General features: G+C 48.4%; 2 protein-coding genes across 2 annotated transcripts in view; both read right to left on the reverse strand.

The window, feature by feature from the left end:
- Positions 1-57: 57 nt before the first annotated feature.
- GPBAR1 (G protein-coupled bile acid receptor 1) lies at positions 58-7,134 on the reverse strand. The gene is made up of 2 exons (XM_060623546.3): positions 3,065-7,134; positions 58-1,386 (listed from the first exon to the last, which is right to left on the reverse strand). Exon 2 carries the CDS (start codon positions 1,339-1,341, stop codon positions 349-351), a length of 993 nt encoding a protein of 330 aa, XP_060479529.2. The 5' UTR covers positions 1,342-1,386; positions 3,065-7,134; the 3' UTR covers positions 58-348.
- Positions 7,135-7,251: 117 nt separating this feature from the next.
- The window catches only part of ARPC2 (actin related protein 2/3 complex subunit 2), a 28,995-nt gene continuing 13,434 nt past the window's right edge, over positions 7,252-22,812 (reverse strand). The window contains exons 5-11 of the mRNA XM_060623547.3: positions 22,063-22,108; positions 18,893-19,079; positions 17,903-17,996; positions 12,422-12,548; positions 10,833-10,933; positions 10,281-10,381; positions 7,252-7,712 (exon numbers count right to left, since the gene is read on the reverse strand). Coding sequence (XP_060479530.1) covers positions 7,688-7,712; positions 10,281-10,381; positions 10,833-10,933; positions 12,422-12,548; positions 17,903-17,996; positions 18,893-19,079; positions 22,063-22,108 — 681 coding nt within the window. The 3' untranslated portion in view covers positions 7,252-7,687. The remainder of the gene's footprint in view (positions 7,713-10,280; positions 10,382-10,832; positions 10,934-12,421; positions 12,549-17,902; positions 17,997-18,892; positions 19,080-22,062; positions 22,109-22,812) is intronic.

Raw genomic sequence — 22,812 nt, forward strand, 5'->3', positions numbered from 1 at the left:
AAATGAGGAACCAGTCGGGGGCCTGTCAGGGTGAGATTCGCTGCACAATCTGCTAGATTTCGAGGTATCTCAGCCCAGCCTCTCAGGCGGTGGCACGTCCTCCCCTCCGGGTGACTCGGTTGCAGTCTCCCTCGATGCACGTATGTCTTCAGTTTTTCTGCTGCTGTCCCACCTGCCTCCTTTTCTGAGATGTGGAATGAGATAACCATAAACCGGGTGGAAGGAGCTTTATTCCATCAGGGTGGGGTCAGATCCAGAGGCATGGGGACAGAGAGGAGATGAGAAGAGATAGGTGCGGTGGCCGAGATGGACGGCTGCTTCTCGTAGGAGCGAGCAGAGGCCCTTCCCCTAGCTCAAGTCAAGGTCCACGCTGCTTTGGCTGCTGGTGTGGTAGGCAGTGCCGGGGCCGGGGCTGCCCTGGGAGGCTCTTCCCCGCAGCACCCGAAGCCACCTCTGGGCGGCCGCCCTCCAGGGGGCCGTGTAGCGCTGGTCACCCAGCCCCATGGCCACAGGCACGGCCGCCGCACTGGCGCTGCCCAGCGAGATGAGGGACAACAGAGTTCCGGGCCCCAGTGGCGGGCGCTGCTCATAGGCCAGGACCGAGAGGAGCAGGGTGGCCACGTAGGGCCCCCAGCACAGCCCGAAGAGCAGCGTGGCCCCGGCCTGCGCCCTCGCCTGCCTCCAGGTAAGGGCCCGGGCCAGGGCTGAGGGCGCGCCGCGGCACACTGCCCGCTCCAGGCGGCGGATGTCCTGCAGCTGGCGGTGGGCGGTGGCCAACACGCGGGCGCAGAGAAGGGCGGCAGCCCCCACGGCAGGCAGCAGGAGCCCGTAGACTTCGAGGTAGAGGTAGGGGGCTGGGAAGACAGCCTGGGAGCTGCAGTTGGCGCCGGGGGCCCAGTGGTTCCAGCCCAGAGCAGGCAGGCTGGCAAAGAGCAGGGGGCCAGCCCAGGTGAGGAGCAGGGCCAGCCGCGTGCTCCCGCGGGGCCGCAGGGGCCGCAGCACTGCCATGTAGCGTTCGCCGTGCACCAGCAGGAGGTTGGCGAGCAGGGAGAGGAAGGAGAAGTTGGGCGCCAAGTAGAGGAAGAGGCACGACCAGTAGCCCCGGCGGCTCTGGCTCCAGAGGCCGGGCAGCGTGGGCAGCGCCAGCCCGGTGAGCAGCCCGGCCAGCAGCAGGCTCAGGAAGAAGCAGCCAGAGGGTGGGCTGCGCAGGTGCCGGTCCCTGGCGATGCCCAAGGCCAGGAGCAGGTTAGCAGCGACGATGAGGCTTGCCAGGGCCAGGGAGAGCCCCAGAGCCCCCACGGGGATGGGGCTGGGCACCTCCCTGGTGCTGTTGGGTGTCATCTTGGGCCTGGGGACGGGGGAGGCCTGGAGCAGCCGCCAGCATGCCTGGATGGAAGACGGCAGCCAAAATTAGGGGGCGCTGCACATGCAACCAGAGGTTGCACACCCACAGACTGCGGGCCTTATCTTGTTTGCTGATACACATTTTTTTTTTTTTTTCCATCAGTGGCTGATTAAAAAGTTACATAAAAATTCTTACTTCTGGCTTCTCTTCAAAAGTCCTGTCCAGCAACAAGTATGTCCTGCAGGGTAGCACCAGCTGGAGCTGACCAGCTCCCCATCCTGCCGTGTTGGCCATGGCTACTTTCTGTCTGACCCCCTCGGGGCAGCTGTGTCTATGCCTCCGGTTAGACTGAAAAGCCAACCCACCCAGCCCCAGAGCCCCGAAGCATCTCTGGATCCACAAGGCAAGACCTCTAAATCAGCCAACAGGGAGGTCTGGCTGGCGTGTAGTGGTCTTCTGGCCGGCCAACAGTTGAGAGCCCCTTTCAGGCTGGGCTGGGGCCAGTGCTAGGGGTGGGTGCTAAGATAAAGGAGAGGGGTCCCCGTCCCTAGATGCTCACAGCCTGGTTGGCACCAGAGTATTAGGAGAGGGTGGGTTGCTGAGGGTTGCGGGGCGGGGGCAGGAGTGAGGCAGAGGCGGAGGCAAAGGCAGGGCTCGCTGAACGCTGGAGTTAGTGACAGGCCAGGGCCACGGGTGGCAGCAGCAAGCGGGGTGCTCTGTCCCTTGCATCGCCTGCCCTGCCCCTCGGCCATCTTTGTAGCTGGTTACAGCTCAATGAGCGGCCTCCGGGTAGGACTTCCAGCCCATAAACTTGACTCATCTGTACCACACTAGCAACAGGGCCCTTCCTGGAACTGGAGGAGGAGAGGAGGGAGAGTGAAGATGCCAGCAGCAAGGAGGACACCCCGCCACGCCTTGGGGAGCTGAAGCTGAGCCCAGAGGAGGGGCAGGGGGAGCCGTGGGGCAGGGCCTGGCCGTTCTGTGACTCTGATCTGTCCCTCTCCTTCCCTTTCTTGGCTCTGTGTTCTCGGCCCCCCTCCGACACCCCGCCTGCTGGGGCCATATCGTGGGGAGGAAGAAGGGTCCTGGCCCCGGGGGAGCTCCTGCTGCTGTCAACCGGGGAGCAGCTGCTGTTGCTAGGATTAAGTCAACACGGAAAGGATTCCCAGCTGCCCCCACTCCCAGGTCATAGGAACCGAGGGCACCACCACCACCTTGAGCTCAGGAGATGCTGCCTTACTCCTCTTCCCAGTCCCCCTAGGCCTGCCAAGCCCCACCAGGCTGCTGCCCCTTTCCCCTCCCTTCAGCCTGTTTCCTCTTCCTCAACCTCCCCCACCCCTACCCCCTTTCTCTACCCAGGACACCCTTCCCTCTCTAGCAGGCCCTTTGGTTTCTGTTCCCTTTGTCCCCACACCACCAACTCTATGAAACTCCACAAGACCTCAGGGTCCGGTCCTTCCAAGCTGGACTCTGGAGCTCCAGCTCCCAAGGACTCCCCTGGTGTGAGTCCCCACCCCTCCTCCACCAGTGCAGCGAGAAAGGCAGGGACAGCCCCAGGGCCACCTTCCCAGCAGAGTGCTGGCCCCGTGACTTGCACCCCCTGGAGGCTCTGGTGGCTTTGGCCAAGTGCAATGGCCTCTGAGGATCGGGGGCTGAGGTGTCCAGAAGAGGCTGGGTGCTGGGTAGGGGCAGGGGGAGGGGAGGGGAGCAGCTACTCACATGGCTGTTGGGGACAGGTGTTGCTGGCCTCGTCTGGGCTTTCCTCAGAGTGTCAGGGAGCTGCTGCAGGCAGGCCCGCAGGGCTTCTGTCGCTGTCTGGTGTCCCGGCCGGTGAGGGCATGGTGCCTCCACAACCCGGGTACAGCAGGGCCCCGGGCTCTCTGCTGCCCAGGCTCTGCCCCTGCCTGGGTTCTGGAGGGATGGAGCCGGGGCTGGTGGGGCTCAGCCCGGCCCCGCCCCTGGGGGTGGGACCCGGCACACCCAGAGCTGCTGACTGCGAGGCCTTCCCCTCTGAGTCCAGTGCCCTCTCCCTGTCCTGTGCCAGCATGCCCCCTCTCCAGCCGCCAGCCATCTTCTACCTCAGGTCACCCAACTTGGAGCCATCATCCGCTAGCCTGGCTAATCTGAGAAATGCATCCCAGTTAATGAATAAAAATGGCTTTGTCCATCCCCCACTTCCTGTCCCAGCTAATACATTTACATTTTTATTTTATTTTTTAAACGTTTATTTGTGGAGAAAGAACGTGAGTGGGGGAGGGGCAGAGAGGGAGGGAGACACAGAATCCGAAGCAGGCTCCAGGCTCTGAGCTGTCAGCACAGAACCCAACTCACGAACTGTGAGATCATGACCTGAACTGGAGCTGGACACTTAACCGACCGAGCCACCCAGGAGCCCCAATACATTTACATTTTTAACCCTCTGGAGTGGCCATCTGGCTGACAGCACTTCCAGCTCCATGTCTGATGGTGGCAGTGGCAGGGGTGTTTGGAACTTTGCTCTCATCCGATCCCTTTCAGCTTATAAAAGCCAGCCTTGCCTTCTAGAACCTGGGGTCAGTCTACACTTTTCTTAACTACTTTGAGTCAAGTTCTGGGCTATGAGGTAAAAATGGCTCTGGGGGTGTGACCTACCCTGGGGCCTCAATTTTCCCATCTGTAAAATGGGAACAAAGTAAAACCACCTCTGTGGGCTGCTGTGAGGAATATCACAGAGCAACATGTGTGGCTGCATATATTACAGTGCCTGACACTTAATGTGGGGTGGGGGTGGGGGTCTCAATAAATGATTCATTTCCTTCCACTTCCACGATGATTAAGAGGCATGAGCTAGTGTTGGCATCAGAAAGCCTGGGTTTGAATCCCAGAATCCTGGCTGGGATCCTTTTTTTTTTTTTTTTTTTTTTTTTTTCTTAATTTGTGTGAACTTGGGCAAAGTACTAAAGCTCTTTTGTCTTAGTTTCCTCATCTGTAGAATATATTGTGCTCACCTATTGTGAGACTAACCGAGATAATGTGTGATGAGGACGAAGCGCTAGGCACACGAGCACACAATGAAAAGCAGCTGCTATTAACATCTTAGGATTTCTGCCCTTCTCTGCATGTCCCTTCCTCCAGCCACCTGTATCCTCTAAGAAAGAACTCTGTAGAGAAAGGCAGAAAGACAGCTCGCAAAAAGCAAGAGGGGAAGGGTGCTTTTGCTCCAGAGAGACACTGGGGAAACCAGGTACAGGAGAGGAAGGGCAAGTTCAAGGCTAGGAAGACAAGAGGCATGATGCTCCAATTTTCACTTGTATCAGGTGAGGTCTTGGGGTGCTGGAGAGAGGCCAGTTACACCCCCTTGAGGCCTGAAGTGGGAGGGAGCAGGATGAAACTGCGAGAAAGCTGGAGATGAGCCATGAGGACAAAGACTTCCCTGCTCAAGAGCACAGGTAGACTGAGCCAGGGGACTTCTGTGCCCTCGGCGGGGGTGGTGGTGGGGTAGACCTGGGCTGAAGGCTGGGGGCCGAGGGGTCTAGCTCTGCCAATCCTGCACAGTGGCTGGGGGGACCTGGGGAGCAGAACTTCTGTTGGGACAAAAAGTGGGAGGAGGAAAGCATCCAGCCTCAAACCCATCCTCAAGGGAGCTGGCTGCCAGAGACTGGCTTACAGCAGCTGACCCTCAGACCCACGCTATCTGGTCGAGCAGAAGTCAGAGGCTCTGGGAGAGTTCAGCCTGGGGCCTGGGCAGCAGTGGGTGTGGGGCCCCTCAAATACTGGATTGCCAGGAATAAACAGACGTCTTTCTGTTCCCAGCCATGGCCTCCTCCCTACGAGATCCAGGATGTCTGTGTTTCTTCTCTGCTGCTTTGTCTAAACATTGTGTGTGGGATGACGTATGAAGGGGACATCTTAGGCCATGGGAGCTGGGAAGCCTGGGTTCTGTCCCCACTCAACCCTCGCTCTTCCTTACTGGACCATCCAGTCCTTCTCTGCTTCCCCATCAATCTCTGGCCCGGACTCATCTCCAGCCTCCCCTAGGCCCACAGGAGGGCTCTGGTACAAGTGGTTTCCAGATGCTTCATTCCAGCTGCAGGCTGGAGAGCCCTCTTCCTGGTCCTCACTCTTTTCCTCAGGTAGAGCCTAGGTCAAGGGGCCAAATCCCACCAGGGAATCCTCCTGGGCCTCCTCTGTTCACTCTATCCCTTGGGATACTTGAAGCTCTTTGCTGACCCTCGGTGCCTGGGACTGGGTGGATGCGGTATGCGAGGGCTGGGGGTACTCACTAACTGGATGAATGGAAGTGACAGGGCACTGGGGTTTCCTGGACCCTGGCTGGCCTCCAGAAGCAGCTGTCAAAACTTTACTCCCTGTAGACAAGAGCAGACGAGCCCTTGGGAGCCACCAGGCATAATCCTGGCCAGGATCTTGGCCTCAGAAAACCCTAAGTCAGGTCTACGGGCAGAAGAAACCCTTGTCCTTTCTGTTAGGGTTAAACCAGATTCTCCATGGCTCCCTAAAAGCCAGAGACACTGGTGATTTTAGGCGATCTCCAGAAGGGGGTAGCATTGCTTGAACTCAAAACAGCCCCCAGAGCAGACCCACGCTTGGGTCTTTAGCCTCACTGTTGAGACGGTCTTAACTTCCAATGAGACCAAAGGGAACTGAAATGGCAACTAAGTGCCAGTTCCCTGTAAGAGGGCTGCTGCTGCAGTCAATAGGTGTTCCGCCCACCAGAAACAGGTGACAAGGGCCCAGTCCCACCAGGGCCAGCACTCCGCAGGGCCCACACTTGTTGGGATGGGCACTTAGCTATGTCCTGAGCTAAGAGTCCTGATTCAGTGAAGTCCAGACGACTGACTGACACGTAGCTTTCAGATTTCTTGACTGTGACCAGTTAAGAGGACGTTTTTCGTGTATACAACTAAAACACAACCCAAAGTCAGTACTTACCCTTAAGAAATGTCGTGCACTCCGATCCAAGCCATCCCATTAAAAACGCTGGTGATGAAGTTACACACATGAGAGGCACACACAGAAACACACAAGGCACACATATACACACGTGTGCATGTGCATGAGAATGGCCGAGACTGTCTATGACCTCGTCCTGGTGGTGACACCGTGCTACAGTCCTACGAGATGTTGCCGCTAGGGGGAGCTGGGTGAAGTGTATACAGGATTTCTGTATTGCTTCTTGTAACTGCGTATGAACCTACAATGATCTCAAACCCGTCTAGGAAATAAAAAAGTCAGGAGTTCACAATTCATTCATGGGTCTCAAACCAGTTTGGAACGTACCGCACTAGGTGGAGACAAGTTAGAAGGGAAAGCAAAAAGCTGGAAACCATTTGGCTGGCCCTCAGATCATTTCAGGTACTCAGAAAATTCTCCTGATAATTCTTTACCAAGCAAGCTTTCTGAACTGATTTTATTTTGGGGATCAGCATACTTTGCTAGGCTCTCTACTGTTAGGTGAGCATCTCCCAAAGTGAATTTTGTGGAGGGCCCGTCTTTTGGGTTGTTGTGTGAGAAGAGAAACGGTGGCCAGTTGGTCTGCATTAGGTCCACACCTTGATACCCATCAATGTCCTGCAGAAGAACACAGGCCATGGAACACATTCTGGGAATGCTGTGCATTACTCATGATAAGAGTAAGCCAGAAACACTTTAATGTAACTGTCCCTGGCCCAGTAGCTTCTTGGCCACAGCCAGACATAGTAACAAAGCTATACAGGAAACAGGTTCAAGTTTATTCAGAAACGCCAACCAAGAGCTCACTAGCCAGCCATTCTCTCTCTCCTCTAAGGCGGGCCGAGGCACTCCTGAAAGTAAGGTTTTCCAGATTGGGTTTGTAGGCTCAAGGGTAGTGCCACGTGTACCCTCCTCTCTCTTTTGGACTCAGTCTAGAAACCCAGCAAATTCTCACGTAAGATAGAAAGATTTTCTTTATTAATGACCCCAACCGTATTTCTTTAGATACAGGAGTTTTGAACTCAAATACTTAGGAGAAAACAAGTTAAGATTGCATTATCCTGCAACTCATTACCAGTAACATATTGCAAAGCGAAACAGCTTGGAAAACAGGGGGGAAGGCAAGGAGAGTGAGGGAGGGAAGATAAAGAAAAGGAATTAAGTTGATCAAGTGGAATTCTTTTTTTTTTCTTTTTTTAATTCTTGAGAACTATGAAGTCCTTGCAAGCACAGCTCGTTTCTGCAGATTATTTTCCAAACGTGTACAAAATGGAACCGAAACGGAGAATCCCTTAAGAACCTGAAGAGGTGCAACGGTAAAAGCTACGATTATCCAGTAGCAAGTGTTCCAGCCTTCAGTTGCCAGCCGCCTCCTCTTCCCGTTCCCAAGAGTTAGCGGGATGAAAACGTCTTCCCCCTTCAAAAGCAGAGAAAAGTGTGAGGGTTTCTGGGTCCCCTTTCCTGCCACCCCACACTCCTGGACTAGGGATGACATCCCAGAGAGAGAACGTAGGACCTCTAGGCCCGGAACAAGACCCAGCTCAAGAGAGTTTCGTCAGCTCCTCGTGCTGAATACTCTGGGGTCCCGGGTAGCACCTGCGCCAAGCCCACAAGGGCATTAAATGTACCAAGTGAGATGGGAGGATCCCTTGCCCACAATTTCTGGACGGCCTAGACCAACCTGAATCTCAGACTGGGCTCAACCCTCTTCTTGGTCGAGAGCTCAGGCTCCTCCTGCACAGCTTGTACCTTTTCGGGCTCGCGGACAGCAGTCCCTTACATTTTTCACCATGGGAGCAAGATGCTCAAACTTTCCAAGTACAGGCACTTTGTGTTGCCATGTGGGGCCATACGCCAGGGTTACAGAACACTCGCCTGACGTTAGGCTCCTGAGTCCTGGTGCTCTGTTCTGTCCCACTTGGTATTTCTCTGAAGGGCCAGCTTTGGGAACAGGCTGGTTCCCAAAGACAGAAGTTATTTGGTAAAGCAGCCTGGAAGCTGGGGTTGAGAACGATGGAAAACTAGGGCAAAGATATGGGGGCTAAAATTTCCTGCCTTGAACATCTTACCCCAAAACGAAACCATACTTTATCAGCCCCCGTCTCCCCCCGCCGTGCAAAGCTCATGAGTGTTCGATTCTGGCAGAGAGCACCGTGGGGCATGGACACGTACAGTTGGCTTCTGAGCCAGGCCTGCCATCCTGTTCCATGCAAACCCTCCTTCTCTGCTGTGTGTGAGGGTCCTGGCTTCTTCTACTCATCCTTAGTAACACAATCCGGTTTTCAGCCTGGATGCGGTTGTTAGCCTCCCCCTCCCCTTTCTGAGGCCCGTCTCTGCTAGACAGAGATCACAGGACAGAAAAAGGCAAAGCTGCTCTTCGTGTCTCCCAGGAAGGAGACTCACAGATAACTTGGAGCTGCTCCTGCCCCAGCCCAAGACAGGTGCACTTGCTCTGTGGCAACCGCAAGGCCACCTGCCAGTGGGGCCAGAGGGGAGGGGAGGGGAGAAGCCCTGTGGGGAGACACTGGGCGGTGGCTGCTTTGGTGGGCTCTTCTGACCAGACAAGACATTACTGGGCTGAAGATGGCACAGGCAGCCCCATGACTGACTAGTTACAGAGCCCAGCCTCCCCTCCGCTGTGCCTAGCTGCCGGTTGAGTCTCTCCACTGGCCCTGAAAACGGCACAGAATCAGCTGCCTCACGCTTGAGGTCACCAAAGTGGTGCCTGGTGAGAAGAGTAGTCCCATGAAAAGTGGGGGGGGGGGGGGGGTGGAGTGGGCAGGGGAACTTGTAAACCCCAGGAGGGAGGCAGGGTTCTGGAGGGGCAGCAAGAGTATGTGTGTTCCAGGACACATACCCTCCCCACTGGATTTGTTTTGCCCATTTTAGGCCCTGCCGTGAAGCTGCAGGGTAGAAGGCATAATGCTGCCATTTTGTAACCAGAGCATTTGGACGCCTCTCTGGAAGCAGAGGATCCAGCTATAGGTTGAACACCCCTCCTCAGGCTCTGGGCAGGAGGTGCAGAGCTACTACAGAAGAGAGGCCTTTGGTACCAATTTCATGAGACGGGCAGCCCCTAAGCCTTTGCCTAAAGAAGTCAGGAGTGACTTCAACTGCCTGTATTGGAGACTGGAAATCTTCTGCTCAGGTACCAAGAGTCAGGAACCTCTCTCATCCTGTCAAGTGGCAGCAGAAACTAGTCTGGCAGGAGAGGCCTCACATGTCAGGGGAGGGGACCTGGGGTCCTATGCACACCACACCTGCCAAAGGTCACCCCCAAGAGAACCAGGTGGCGGCAAATGCACTGGCTGTGAGGGGTACGCGGAAGCTTCGTTCGCCTCCAGACTTGCGTTGAACGGGCACAAAGGTTGGCAGATGAGCACCTGTTACCTTATCTTGAGAACAGGATCACCTAAGCTTCAGCAGAAGGGGAACTAAGACCTGACATTTTGCCCAGAGACCTCAATCTCTAGCTAGGCTCTAGGGCACACTGACTCTCCTGCACGCAGGGCCAACACTGGAGCGCCAGTCCACATTTCCATCTCAGAGACAACTTTGTCTTCATGCAAAATTCCTGCTGAGAAGCAGACCAGGGGATCAAAACACTGAGTGGGTGGCTCCAGACCTATTCACTCAACTCAACGTCCTTAAGCAAATCTCTCCATTTCTCCAGGCAGACCTTGACAGGACAAGACTGCCCAAGGAGAACACAGCTATCTCAGTATAAAGGTCCCTCTGTGCGTCCCCTAGCTGCCATTCTCCTGGCTCACAAAGATGTGGAAACAAGGGAACGCAGCCCAGCCCCGTCAGAAGTGAAAACCTGTCCACTGCATCTTTAGTCAGTCAGGTGGCTACAGGCCCCCATCCTGCCTGCTTCACATGTAGCTGCTGCCCAGACACCTGGAGCACCAGGTCTCCAACACCATTTCCCTCTCGGTGAGATTAGGAGAGGATGGCGGTCCTGCTGCGAGGCTGCCCTACTCACGTGATTGTTTTCATTTCTTTTTTCTCGGCATCTGGGCGTGCACGGTTCAGCACCTTGAGGAAGTCAGATGTTTTTGCCCGCATACGTGTGTGAATATAGGCCTGGAAACAAACACAATGGATACTGAAGCAGTCGTGTTCTACAAAGACAGCTTTGCTTTCAGTAGAAGTTATCAGGAAGGTTTGGGAACATATGCCTTACGAGCGACATAAGGTCATGCAGGGAAGCAGGAGGGCAACCCTTCCTGGAGACAGAGATTCACCTCTTTACTATGGGGAAGAGATGGAAGAAAGGCCATGATATCTTAAAGTCTCTAGAACCATCAGGGTTCATAGCAACAGGCTGGACTCCAGGAATGACTTTTTTTTTTTTTAAGTAAACTCTACACCCAGCATGGTGCTTGAACTCACGACCTCAAGATCAAGAGTCACGTATTCTGCCGACTGAGCCAGCCAGGTGTGCCCCACACAGAAATGATTTTTTTATGTTATTAACTCTGGTGGAGAGGACGACCCGGTGCATAGGAGCCAAGGTGCCGTGGTCCCTTCTCACCTTAGAGCACTTGATGTGGTAGTGCAGATAGTCCCGGAACGTGTGGATCAGGTTGATGGTGTTGTCTCGAGCATTGGCATTGGTGTGGCGAGGGAACAGCACTGTGGGTGGGGGCACAAACAAGGCGTCCGGGTGTAACAGCAAGGCCAAAGAGATGGAAGGTCAGAGCCTACAGCTGGCTCCAGCCTCTCCCTGCCTAGTGCAATGCACTTGTATCCTCCTCCTTCAGACGAGGAAAGGATAAATACCACAACCAGGACTGGTACCAGTGAGTGCAAATGCCGGAAGTCAAGAAAAATGGAGGAGGTCAATGGTAGAAAACTAGGGCTCCCCAGAAAAGGGCTTGGTCCCGGGCATCACTCCAGGTCTGGATCCTATCCTGTGGCTGTGCATTCTGGAATCTGTCCCCATCTGTCTCCACCTGCTGGCTCCTGCCTCTGCAGCACGGCAGCCTCTTTAGGTGATACTACAGGCAATCTGGGGGGTACTTTAGAGAAAACATTTCACCTTAAGCGATCATGACTAGCAAACAAAGCCTTCCTGTTCTACGTCCCCGGGTGCTGCGGCACGGTGAGCCCAAAGGAACTCGTTTCCAGAGAAGATTCTGTGGTCCTGTGGTGAAAACTAGACACGAAGCCCTAAGGGCCTCAACCCTCTCGATGGGCACGGCAGAAGTTGTTTCGGCTAGGAGATGAGGAAAGCCCCTCCCTCGGCACTATAAGCTGAAGCCTCGCCCTCTGCACCCCTCCCTTTGGCTTCCCAGAATCCTCTCCACCTCTTCCACCTACTCTACTCCGTGGTCTTGGGAGCAATAAAATCCTCCAAGTATGAGGTTTTGGTAGAATGCAAAGGAATGCCTCATAAGAAAGGGTAGGCCCTCTGTGTCAATTTACCTTGAAAAGAAACAAATAGCAAAACAAGAGGTAGTAACACTACAGGCCACAGAATCTAAGATGCCAACAATTTTAAGTCTACCCTCAGTTTATACACCATAAAGAGAAAGGCTGCCAACTAAACTGTGTGGCATGCATGAACTCCAAGCTGCATCCCAACCTCAAAGACAGTAACATGAAAAAAAGCGGAGCTCAGTTTTAATGAAATATGGTACATGAGTGGGCTCATCACCAATAAACGGGTACACCTTCAGTACAGAGGGGACTTAAACTTCATAAAAGGCAACATTTTAGTGGCATCAGGCGCAGTGAATGAGCTGTTATTCCGCACTATCAGCTACAATAATGAGCCGGCTCACTGGTCTAGAGTGACTGTAAGAAGGGAAGACTTAAATTTCTTCAGTGGAGTAAGTGAATCACGGCTGGAGTTCTGGCTTAGAAATGCCAAACGACTGAGAACTCCCAGTCGGCTACTCAGCAATGCTTGCGTGGTCCCAACTCACAACACTTGACACCAACAGGAAGAAAAGAAAATGATTACGGTACACCTTCCTGCAGCCACAGCAATGGCCAAGAACGACGTGGTACGCCTGCTTTCGCCCCTTTTACATTTTAACAAAGGTCCGTCTGGGTTTTGGCATCCTGCAGTGTGAATGCATCAAAGGCTCCCAACCTCAGCAATCCCACCCTGCTTACCGAAGGTAATATAGCCAATGTTGTCACCCACGGCAGCGTCGGTATCTTTCAGCTCCAGAGGTGGTTCCCTGTGGCTAAAGAGGACCTGTGGGGCTGTGTGGCTGGCTCTGCGTCCTTCTTTGAACTCCTGCCGGGAAGAAGCACAAAGCAACCAGAAGAGAATCTGATGTAAGATGAGTGGCGACTCATGCGATGAGGTTGGCCCCGTGGGGTGTGACTGGCAGATAGCTAAAAATAAACACCTAATATGAAATATTACAAGTGCTGGCTGCTATCGATGCGATTTGGACTCAAAAAGGAGAGATCGCAGAGTATTTAACAAGTCGGATCTTCAAAATGTGATGAGAGCATTCTTAATCCCTTTTCCTTTCTCTTGTTTTGGAACCACATATGCGATAAAAGTGTATCTGAGACTAAACAGACAACGAACTGCAAAGCATGAGAGAACCAGATTACATTTTAGGATTAAGGACTAATGCATATTAGTTTCTTTAGATTTAATGTGAAGAGCTTATATTTTTCAGGAAATCTTTAAAATTTCAGGGTGCATGGAACCTAGGCTCTAGCTTGGTTAAGACCCAACATGAAATCTTAACTCCTTTCATCTCTGTGTGAAAGCCTCTTATGGGCTGACCCATTTCTCACCCCTCCTTACCCCATCTCCACTTCTTCCAGTTTCATGACTATCATGCTTTCTCAGGGCTCTGGGCCTTTGCACAAGTCCTATTTCATGGAGGCATCTTAGACTGTTACTATTTAGAATCCAGAAATCAGCACTTCAGATTAAATGTAAGCCCTTCTTGGGGGCAGAAGACAATGGAGTTAAAGAAGCTGAGTTGTTTTAGGGTATACTGACAGGAGGAGGCTGTGCGACATGAGAAATGAAAGCGTGATTGTTAATTCTGGTCTTGAATGGCTATGGACTCGCCCACCACCACTGTGCATAAGGACTTATTCCCCTTAACAAAATGTACCCATCCTCATCAAACGACAGGAAAATGACTGAGGATGTAAAAACCAGGCCATTCCCCCTATGTTCTAATCTCCATAATCTCCAAACCTCAAGCTTCTCTGACACACACATTCCCGTGTACACAGGAAAACGACACAAGGCATTCCTGTCTCAACCCAGATGTGCAAGAACAGAACCAGATTTTCCAGCCATGCCAGTAAAACAGGGTGATCCAAATCCAGAGTGATAACAGAAGAATGGAACCAAGGGCTATGTAAATCCACAGTTCTAGGAGTACTGAAAGCATGTTTATACAGCTGTTTGGTCTGCAACACTCTCCTACCGCTGCTCAGATATGGTCTCTTCTCACACGCCATCTCTAACACACGTGGGGAGCTGGCTGCTACCTTGTTGGGAGGTCCCATGTCTTCTCTCTAAGCCTCGACTCTCACACTTTACTAGTCACTAATGCGTCTGGCTTCCCTAAGGGGCTGTAAGCTCCACAAGCCAGGGATCTTTATTACTCTGTACCCATTTCTCTTCCTTCAAAGAGGCTGGACAGCACATGGCTTGCTGAGTGAAAAAGCAAGCACTTCTACTCTAGCTGACTTAGTGCTGTCACACTGGAAAGGAAGAGATGGGGACTAATACAGCAAGCCCGCAGCAAATTAATGGCAAAAGAAGGGTAACACCTGAGGAGTTTTAATGCCCAGTCTGGGATCTCGCCTGTTCCACCACCCTGCCTCCTGAGCTGGCACTGCTTGGCTTCTAAAGGTTGGTGGAAAATAAACTAACATAGCCAGATTAGGTTACTCTCTTGTAAATTTTGTTCCTCAAAGGAAAAATATTTGGAGAGGTAGGGAAGGAGTCAAGATCATTCAAATGGTAATTCCTAAAGCAAAGCTTCTGAGGTTACCCTTCTCTAGAAGACACTTTTCATTCTGCAAAGGGTTTGGGAGGTTTTCTAACTTCTACTATTTTTACTCTTTAGCTCCAGGGGAAAAAATAGAACAGGTAATAGCTGCTGGCATTTTCTTGTGTTCAGTAAGCTTCTTGAAGGCTCCAATTCACTGGTACCTGTGGCATTCATAACCCAATGGGGTGTGTGTAAACCTGCGGTGACTTATTAGCATTTCATCAGTTCTGTATAGGTAAAGCAATACATTCAAGATTTGGGTGAGGATACTCCCATGTGGGGAACTACTCTTTGGCCAACTTTGTGTCTTTGTTGCTCCTCTGTGCTCTCTCTTAAATAATACCTAAGAAACAATCAACCGACCCACCCAGTTCTCCTTTTTCTTTTCTAAATGCTTATTTATTTTGAGAGAGAGAGAAAGAGACAGACAGAGAGGGAAGGAGAAAATTCCAAGCAGGCTCCAGGCTGTCAGTGCAGAGCCTGACCACCATGAGATCATGACCTGAGCCGCAATCGAGTCAGATGCTTAACTGACTGAATCACTTTCCTTTTTCATTAGGGTCTTTGTTAAGTGCACGTCAGCAATGATGCCTCTTTTTTTCCCCCTCCAACTAGGATGTCTTTTGAATATCACAGTATCATTTCTCTCTTCCATCAAAGCATGATTTATCATACCAAGTTCAGAGTAAATCCAAATATATACAGAAATTGAGTCCTGTAAATGATAAAAAGCAGCATCTTAAATCGGTAGTATAAACATGGGCCTTTAAACAACTGCTGAGACCAGTGGGTGGCCATTTAGAAAAAAAAGATGGACCCATCTTTCATACCATATGCCAGGAGAAACTCCAAACAGATAATCAAAAGATCATGTGTAAAATATGAAACTGTAAAAATACTAGGAAAATAATACAGGTAAACTTTACAATCTTAGAGTAGGAAAAGTGTTTCTAACAAGGACTCAAAATCTAAAAGCCACAGAAGAGATTTAACTCTGTGAAAATAAACTTCTGTGTGAGGGAAGAAAACCCATACACTCTAATGACAAACTGGAAAAAATATTTGTAACTCTTACCATAGATAAAAAGGCTAATCTCTCTAGTATATAAAGAAATGGGGATTAATAACCCAATACAAAAATGGGTAAGGGCATAGAGACACCTCAAAGGAAAGAAAAACAGACTTCAACAGAAGAAAAGATATTGGACCTCGTTCGCAAGAGAATATAGATACCATTTTTAAACCGATCAGATTGGCAGAAATCCAAAAGTCTGACAACATACTCTGGGAAAATATGCATCGTAGGTGGGAGGGAAAAGGGTACAACCTCCGTGGAGGTTGGCAAGATCTAGCAAAATTACTGACTTTGACTCAGTGCTCCCAGTACAGGAAAATATCCTACAGCTATCACCACACAGGTATCCAGGTAGAAAGGGTCCTCAACATAGTATCTTCACTACTGCTTAAGAGGCAGATTGCTTGTGTCTTGTCCCTGAACATAGAGAAACCAGTGGTTTCCACTTAACTTTTCTCAGTTACTGGGCTGACGTTAAGATCTAGAAATATGAAAGATATTCTAGTTCACCATACTCTTATCTCCAAAATTCTGTATCGTTCTTAATGCTTCCCATGGAATAAGCAGTGAAATGATATCAGACTTTAGTGCTCAGCTTGCACGTCTACAGAGATAATGCACCAAAGGCAAATACTAGAATATCCATGTGAGTATGCAATGGAAATTCTGTCTTTTTCCCAAGGGCATTAAGCATCCCTCAGAGTCTGCTGAATGACAAAAGCAGGAAACGTGTTCTGCCCAGGCTGGAGGTCCACTCCAGGATCCGGAAACCCACAAAGATACGCAGCAAGCAGGTCAGTGACCAGGGGGAACTTTTAATAGTGTCCCTGGTCACAGCATTCTGTGCTAGGCAGGTGCTATTCTCCATTCTCCTAGAAATTTAAAATAACCAGGCCCAGGAAAATTCTCAGATGATTTACTTGGGGTAAAATCCAGCAAAATAAGCCCAGGATTCTAAAGGTCAATTCAAATAAATTGCCCAGCCTTTGACTTTGGAGAGGGAGGCAGAGCAGATGGCTTCCCGAGCACAGCCTTTTCACATTCTTGGACACCAGATGGGTCTGCATGGTGCCAGTCCAGTCACTAACTAGAGATACTGTCAGTGTAAAAATGCAGACTTTCTTTTCCCTTTTAGACCAGTGCCCCTACCACATGTACTTTGAGGGAGGAGTTTAAATTCATGTGCAAAAAATACACAAAATTTTCCTAAGGAACAAATCTCCTGTAAGCTCTCCAAGATAAGATCTGTTTAAAGCATAAAAATAAGATGTCGCCAGGAATAAAATGGAACAAGACTGGTAAAAAACCAGCTAAATCTAAATATATACTTCATAGCTTTTAAAATTAGTATGTCAGTCTGGATTCAGCCCAATTTCTAAGCTACTGCATTTAATTCCCCTGTCAATTCTGCGTAAAAACACATGAAATGCCTGTCTGGAAGCTTACATTTAGGACCCACGATATAGGTCTATATAGCTGTGCGCGCGCACACACACACACACACACACACACAACACTCGTTTTCTCTCTCTCTCTCATAAAGTTTAGTACTCTCAAATGCTCAAAGTGTCAATATTCCAATTTTTCCGCCTAGGGACTCTAAAATCAGCATTTCTGATTAATTAGACTAAACACAAAAAGTCACTAGAGACGGATCAAATTCGGGCTATCACTTTTGAATAGTTCCCTAGTCACTTTAGAGAGGCTACACGTAAAATATCCTCACTATATTAAGCACAACTCTTATGTAGCAAAAAAGGTTTGCTGTCCAGAGTCCTTAAATCTCCTCACCCTGCCCAGGGACAGGACGAATGCACAAAAGGTGCTTGAAAACGTAAGCACTGAGCTAGATTTTGAATGCTGAGCCACCTCAGAAGAAATCAGCCTGGATACCACTTCACCAACGAGCTCTCCTGTCCTAGAGTCAGCAACTGGTTAGCAGACAGCATGACAGAGCCACAATGCGGTACTGTACCAGACCAGAGTCCAATTGTACCAGAAATCCAATTACACAATGTCCCGCTGAGCCCCATTACTCTCTTCTTGGTAGGCGAGCTGCTTCTGAGGAAAGAGCTCTACAGTGACCTCAGGCAAACTCGGGTCAATTTGCCTCACGGTCCACTCAAGGACTCTAGCCTATTAATGTACTGTCTACTACTTAGGAATTTTCTAGGGATTCTGTTCTGAAAAGACTTTAGGACTAAACCAAGAGCAGACCTTGCCAGAAACCTCAGGAAACTTGACAAGAGGGTAGGAAACCCGACCAAGCTTTAAATCAAAGACTCAGTGGCAGCAAGGGTGCTTAATATTCAGTCGTAGCATTAGTATGTTTGGTACTCCATTCACTCTTTCAGTCTAGTCCTGCAGAAGCTAAAACCACTAAGGAACAACTACATGCAGTGGGTTGGGTGGGAGCTGTTTAATTACACCTTCAACAAGTTCTGGCATCGGCAGAGCCGCCAGCTCTCCTCTTCTATGCTTCACAGTATAAACCGCCACGCTGCGGCATCCCTCCCCCAAAACACGTCCATTCCATACCTGCATGAACACTTTTCCAATGACCACATCGTCGTCATCCTTAAACACTGTGCTGAAGACTACTGTGACTCTGTCCTTTTTAGACTCAACATACCTGAGGGGAACACAACCCATGAAGTAGTAAGTACAGAATCAGAATGGGGTTTTGTCAAGAACTTGATCTCGAAGCGGAACAGGCGGGTACAGTCATAAATCTTTTAATTCATAAAACAAGGCATGCCAAAGGAGACTAAGTATGTATGACCAGCAAAGTCTATATAATGCACACATGCCCTGAGAGGGGTAGGAGATGAAGATCACCCAAAGTAGATGGTACTAATCTGTCTACGTGGTAAGATGTGGAATCTACTAGTGTTAGTGATTCTCAGAACTTCACTCCTAAACATCTTTTTAAAAAAATTTTTTTTTTTTTTTTACATTTATTTATTTCTGAGACATAGAGAGAGGCAGAGCATGAGCAGGGGAGGGGCAGAGAGAGAGGGAGACACAGAATCTGAAGCAGGCGCCAGCTCTGATCTGTCAGCACAGAGCCCGATGTGGGGCTCGAACCCACGAGAACCGTGAGATCACGACCTGAGCTGAAGTCGGATGCTTAACCGACTGAGCCACCCAGGCGCCCCTTTTATTTCTTTATATACTATGAGATTCCTAGTATGTAGATGATTCAAGAGTTGCAAAAACACAGACTCCATGGTCACCCTCTACCTCTTCATTACCTAGGCTATATTACTGAAGGAAACCTTCAACAGTGGTGTCTTAAAGGAAAGCAGTGGATTCACTTTTCTTCTTTAGCCAACTTTTGATATCTGGAGACTAGCAGAAGTGGCCCCCCCGCCCCCCATCATCTATACCTTGGCTTTGAGAATTTTATGAGAAAGACATGTTAGGGATATTCACCCAATAGAGTTTAAGGTCTGATCTAACCATGTGTCTTTCAGTAAGGGCATATAACAGACACACCCAGGCTTTAGGGCCAAGTCCTATACTCACATGGTCTCATCATCCCTATAATGGATAACTGCCCTGTTCTCTCCTTCCTTGCCTTCTTCTTGGAATTGGAAGTATTTCTCAAAGACAGAGGCAAAACAATTTCGTTTCAACATGCCAGCCTGATGCACAATAGAATCCTTGGATGCAGGCAGATTTTCAAGGTCATATAGCAAGGAGACATTATATCCTGGAAGGGGGGGAAAAACCCAGAGGTTATATTAAAAAAAAAACAACACATAAAAACCAAAAAACTTTGCAGGTTCTAATGACATTTTATTTTGTTTCAATGCCTTTTAAGCCAGGTAGATTGCTGTGCATTCCCATACGCCTCATATGGCAAATGAGGTAAGGCAAATAAAACCCCAATTCTTGTAAAATCACTGTAAGTATACACAGCTAATTAACAAATTCTCTGCAAAAATTTGAATCAATATCAAAGATGACAGATTACAAATAAGGAACAGGAAGAACCCATAATCCAGGAACTCTCATTAGAAATGTAGTGTTCTAGACACTGTTGGGAAGGGGGCTTGCATTATAGCTATCAAGCTATAATGAGTTACATATTTTTCTTCGATGGTTTAACCTGCCAAGTGCTAACACAGTCAACAGCTGGGGAGCTTTCTGATAAAAACACAATACAACTTCTCGCATGCCATCACAAACCCTTTGTGGAAGGAGGGAAGGTACGGAAAAACCTTAAGAGTGTGTATGTCTATATATATAACGTGTGTGTGTGTGTGTGTGTGTGTGTGTATACCTCTCCAATAGCTTTCCCTTGTATACACTAAAAATTTCAAAGTGTTTTAAAATATCTTACTTCATTTAATTTCTGTAAAAATTCTTTGAAGTAAGCAGGCCAGATACGGTTATTCTCATCTTAGAGGGAAAAGGAAGTTCAAAGGAGCAAAGTGCCATGCTAAATGCAGCAGGATATAGAGGTGTCAGCAACTCTATTTTGAGTTGAATAGAATGGGATCCAAATTCTGGCCTTGCCACTTTGTGATCTTGGACAAACTACATAACCTCTATAATTCTGGCATCTGTTTAAAAAGGGTGGTAGGATGGGAGAGGCACCTGGGAAAATTAAAATAGCATTTTAAAGCGGCTGGAACACAGTAGGTCATCAATAAATGGGCCCCAAAGCTAAGTCTGCGACCACCACACACTATTTTGCCTCTTTACAGCATGTCGAGTACGAGTTCCAGCAAACAAGGCGGGGACAACTGATTATCTGATCAAATGATGAATACACCCCAAGAAGTATACAGACAGTTTTGTAAGAGTATCTGTACATCACTGAGTATCACTTCACATGCTAGGTAAGTGCTGGAAATAATTTTACCAGAACTGTAAGGAATATCTTAAACATTTATACTTTGTTACTATTTAATCTTTTTCCAAGAGCATTCCTCAGGTCTGTGTTTTTTGTTGGATCTATCCTCCCTGAGAACATGAGCTATCTAAATCTCTGTTCTAGATTGTACTTAGCACATTTTTGATACTCCAATATTAAATAATATCAACCACCATTCCATTTTGGGTACCAGAAAACAAACCAGATAAGCAAACAGACTGTAAGATTAGATAGAAAAATAAAATATTTAAAGTTGAGGTTTGTTAGTTTCAAGAAGCCAAATAAAACAAATTAAGTAAATTACAGCTGAAGTCAGACTTAAAGAAGGCTTTGATATGATGAAGAGAACATCCTGAGAATAGATTAAAAGTAAAGACCTAGTACGGCCTGGTGAGTTCCCCAAACTTGCCTAGATAAACTCACAGAGAAACAGGAGACACACTACTTCCACAAGTTTTTATATTTTGCACTTGTATGAACACAAGGTCTGCAGTCTGGCATTGCCTGTGCCTTAGCGGGAAGTGTAAGAAAAGGCTCAGGGACAGAAACCTAACCTCTGTGTTACACCCCAGTGGTTCCGACACACTGCTTGATCTGAGCTGTGACAAGCATGCCCAAGAGTTCCTATATGATTTTTTTCTGTTCTAGTTCTGCTTCTTCCCTTCCTCCCTCCCTTTCCTCACTCTCTTTCTGAAATTCCTTGATTCCTCTTAAAGCCTATAATGTTATTTATTTTTTGGTTTTTATTTCTGCGATACACTTTTACATCAATTTGGGGATGAACACATTTTAGTATTCTTTCTGGACTGCAGTCAATGCTCCCACGCGCAGTACTCCTAGTAACAAGTTATATCCCAAAGGCTTCTGTATTTGCTATTTTTGTTTCCAGAGTAGCATACAGAAGACAGGAGAAGGTATTCTACTGGGAGTGGTGAAGCATGTCATATTATAAACATGAAAACAAAGAAAAATGCCACGAAGGTTGGGGAAGGAAATATGCTAGCAAAAGTAGTAACTGCTGTTAAAAGACAAAGACACACCTTCCTTCTTAGAACAATTTGCAAAGCACCACGGGTAAAATTTGCAAAGTACCACAGGAACAACATTTGAGTAACACTATGTTACTTGGTCCTCATCGGGGGGTCCAGCTAAACGCCTCAGAATTTGAGACTACCACCTATTCACAAGGAGGAAAAAATTGTTCAGTTTTTTTGCTTTGTCTCTCCTATAAAGCAGTATAACATAGCTCTTGTAATTAAGGAAGGCCATGGTGGGCCATGGTGCTTTTCAATTCCCGCGGCTGCAAAGAGGCGATTTATTCTTTATTAGAAGAACAGATTAAAAGAAGGGGTTGAAATTTTTGTTACTTGAATATGTGAGAACAGTTGTGTTTCCTTCTCCACATGTGCAGAGCACAGAAAATGGTGTTAATAGGGGGCTGGGGTGAAAACCAAGGTTTGCTTAATCTCAAAAGACATTTTCATCACCATGAGCAAGCAAATAAAAATGGCCCGCTGGTTGAAAGATTAAGGAAGAGTCATTTGGCCCCACCAAGTAAAATGTTAAAAATGACAACATATAGCAGTTCTGCACACCACACTGTGAACCATTCCTGGACAGTGCAAAGCCCCTTAGCTTTTGGAAACAGCTTTATTTTTGTGGAGAGGACTGAAGTGGGAACTGGGCTCAGGCAGAAATATTTGTAAAATGAAAACTATTTAAATGAAATGCTTTGTTTAAAAAAAAAAAGCAGAGTACAAACAGGACAGGTCTCTTTCCAGGTCATTCCACAGTTGCTTACGGGACTACATACCTGATTCGGGATTTACCAAGAAGCTCCCATACACTCTCTTTAGTAACTAGAAAATACAAAAACAAATGTTAATCCAAAGGTCATGATAATGTCATTTTTTTTTTTTTTTTTTTTTAAAGCACTGTATTTCCCAAGCTTCTTCTAAGCCAGATTTCTTAACTTTCATTTGGTGGATGGGACACTGGATACACAAGGAGAAGCACATGTATCTGAGTTACCAAGCAAATCACTCACAGAACTGAGACTGAATACAAAAGGTTAATTAATCTAGGATCTGTTTTTCAGTCAAGGCTCATCTTTTACTCTTTCAGGATTCAGTCACATCCTTTATATGTTCTCTGTTCTCCTCCAGACCATATACTGCACACCATCATGTTTTTAAGAATGCAGAAGAATGGCAAACCCGAGTGACAGATTACGTCAGTTATCAACTAAGTACAGGCCAAACCAGTAACCGAGGTGAGTGAAGAGAGAAAAACCAGAATTGCTGGGATCGGATTCCAGTTAGCCTGCTTATCTTGTAAGCTTTCAAATTATTTAGTTCATCACCAGTTTTATGCAAAAGACAACAGATAATTGCACCTTAGCCAGTTGTTTCTACTGGAGGGCCCACAGAAGGTTGTACTCTCTAAATGGTTTTTTCCCCAAAACCAATACTTACTGCTGGCTACTCTCCAGCTTTGGGGAGTAAATGATAAAACAAGAGCCCTTTTTACACCTTCCTATTTCTTCTCTGTCAGTACGACTGTT

Source organism: Panthera onca, chromosome C1 (genome assembly GCF_046562875.1).
Source record: "Panthera onca isolate mPanOnc1 chromosome C1, mPanOnc1 haplotype 2, whole genome shotgun sequence".
NCBI classification, from domain to species: Eukaryota; Metazoa; Chordata; class Mammalia; order Carnivora; family Felidae; genus Panthera; species Panthera onca.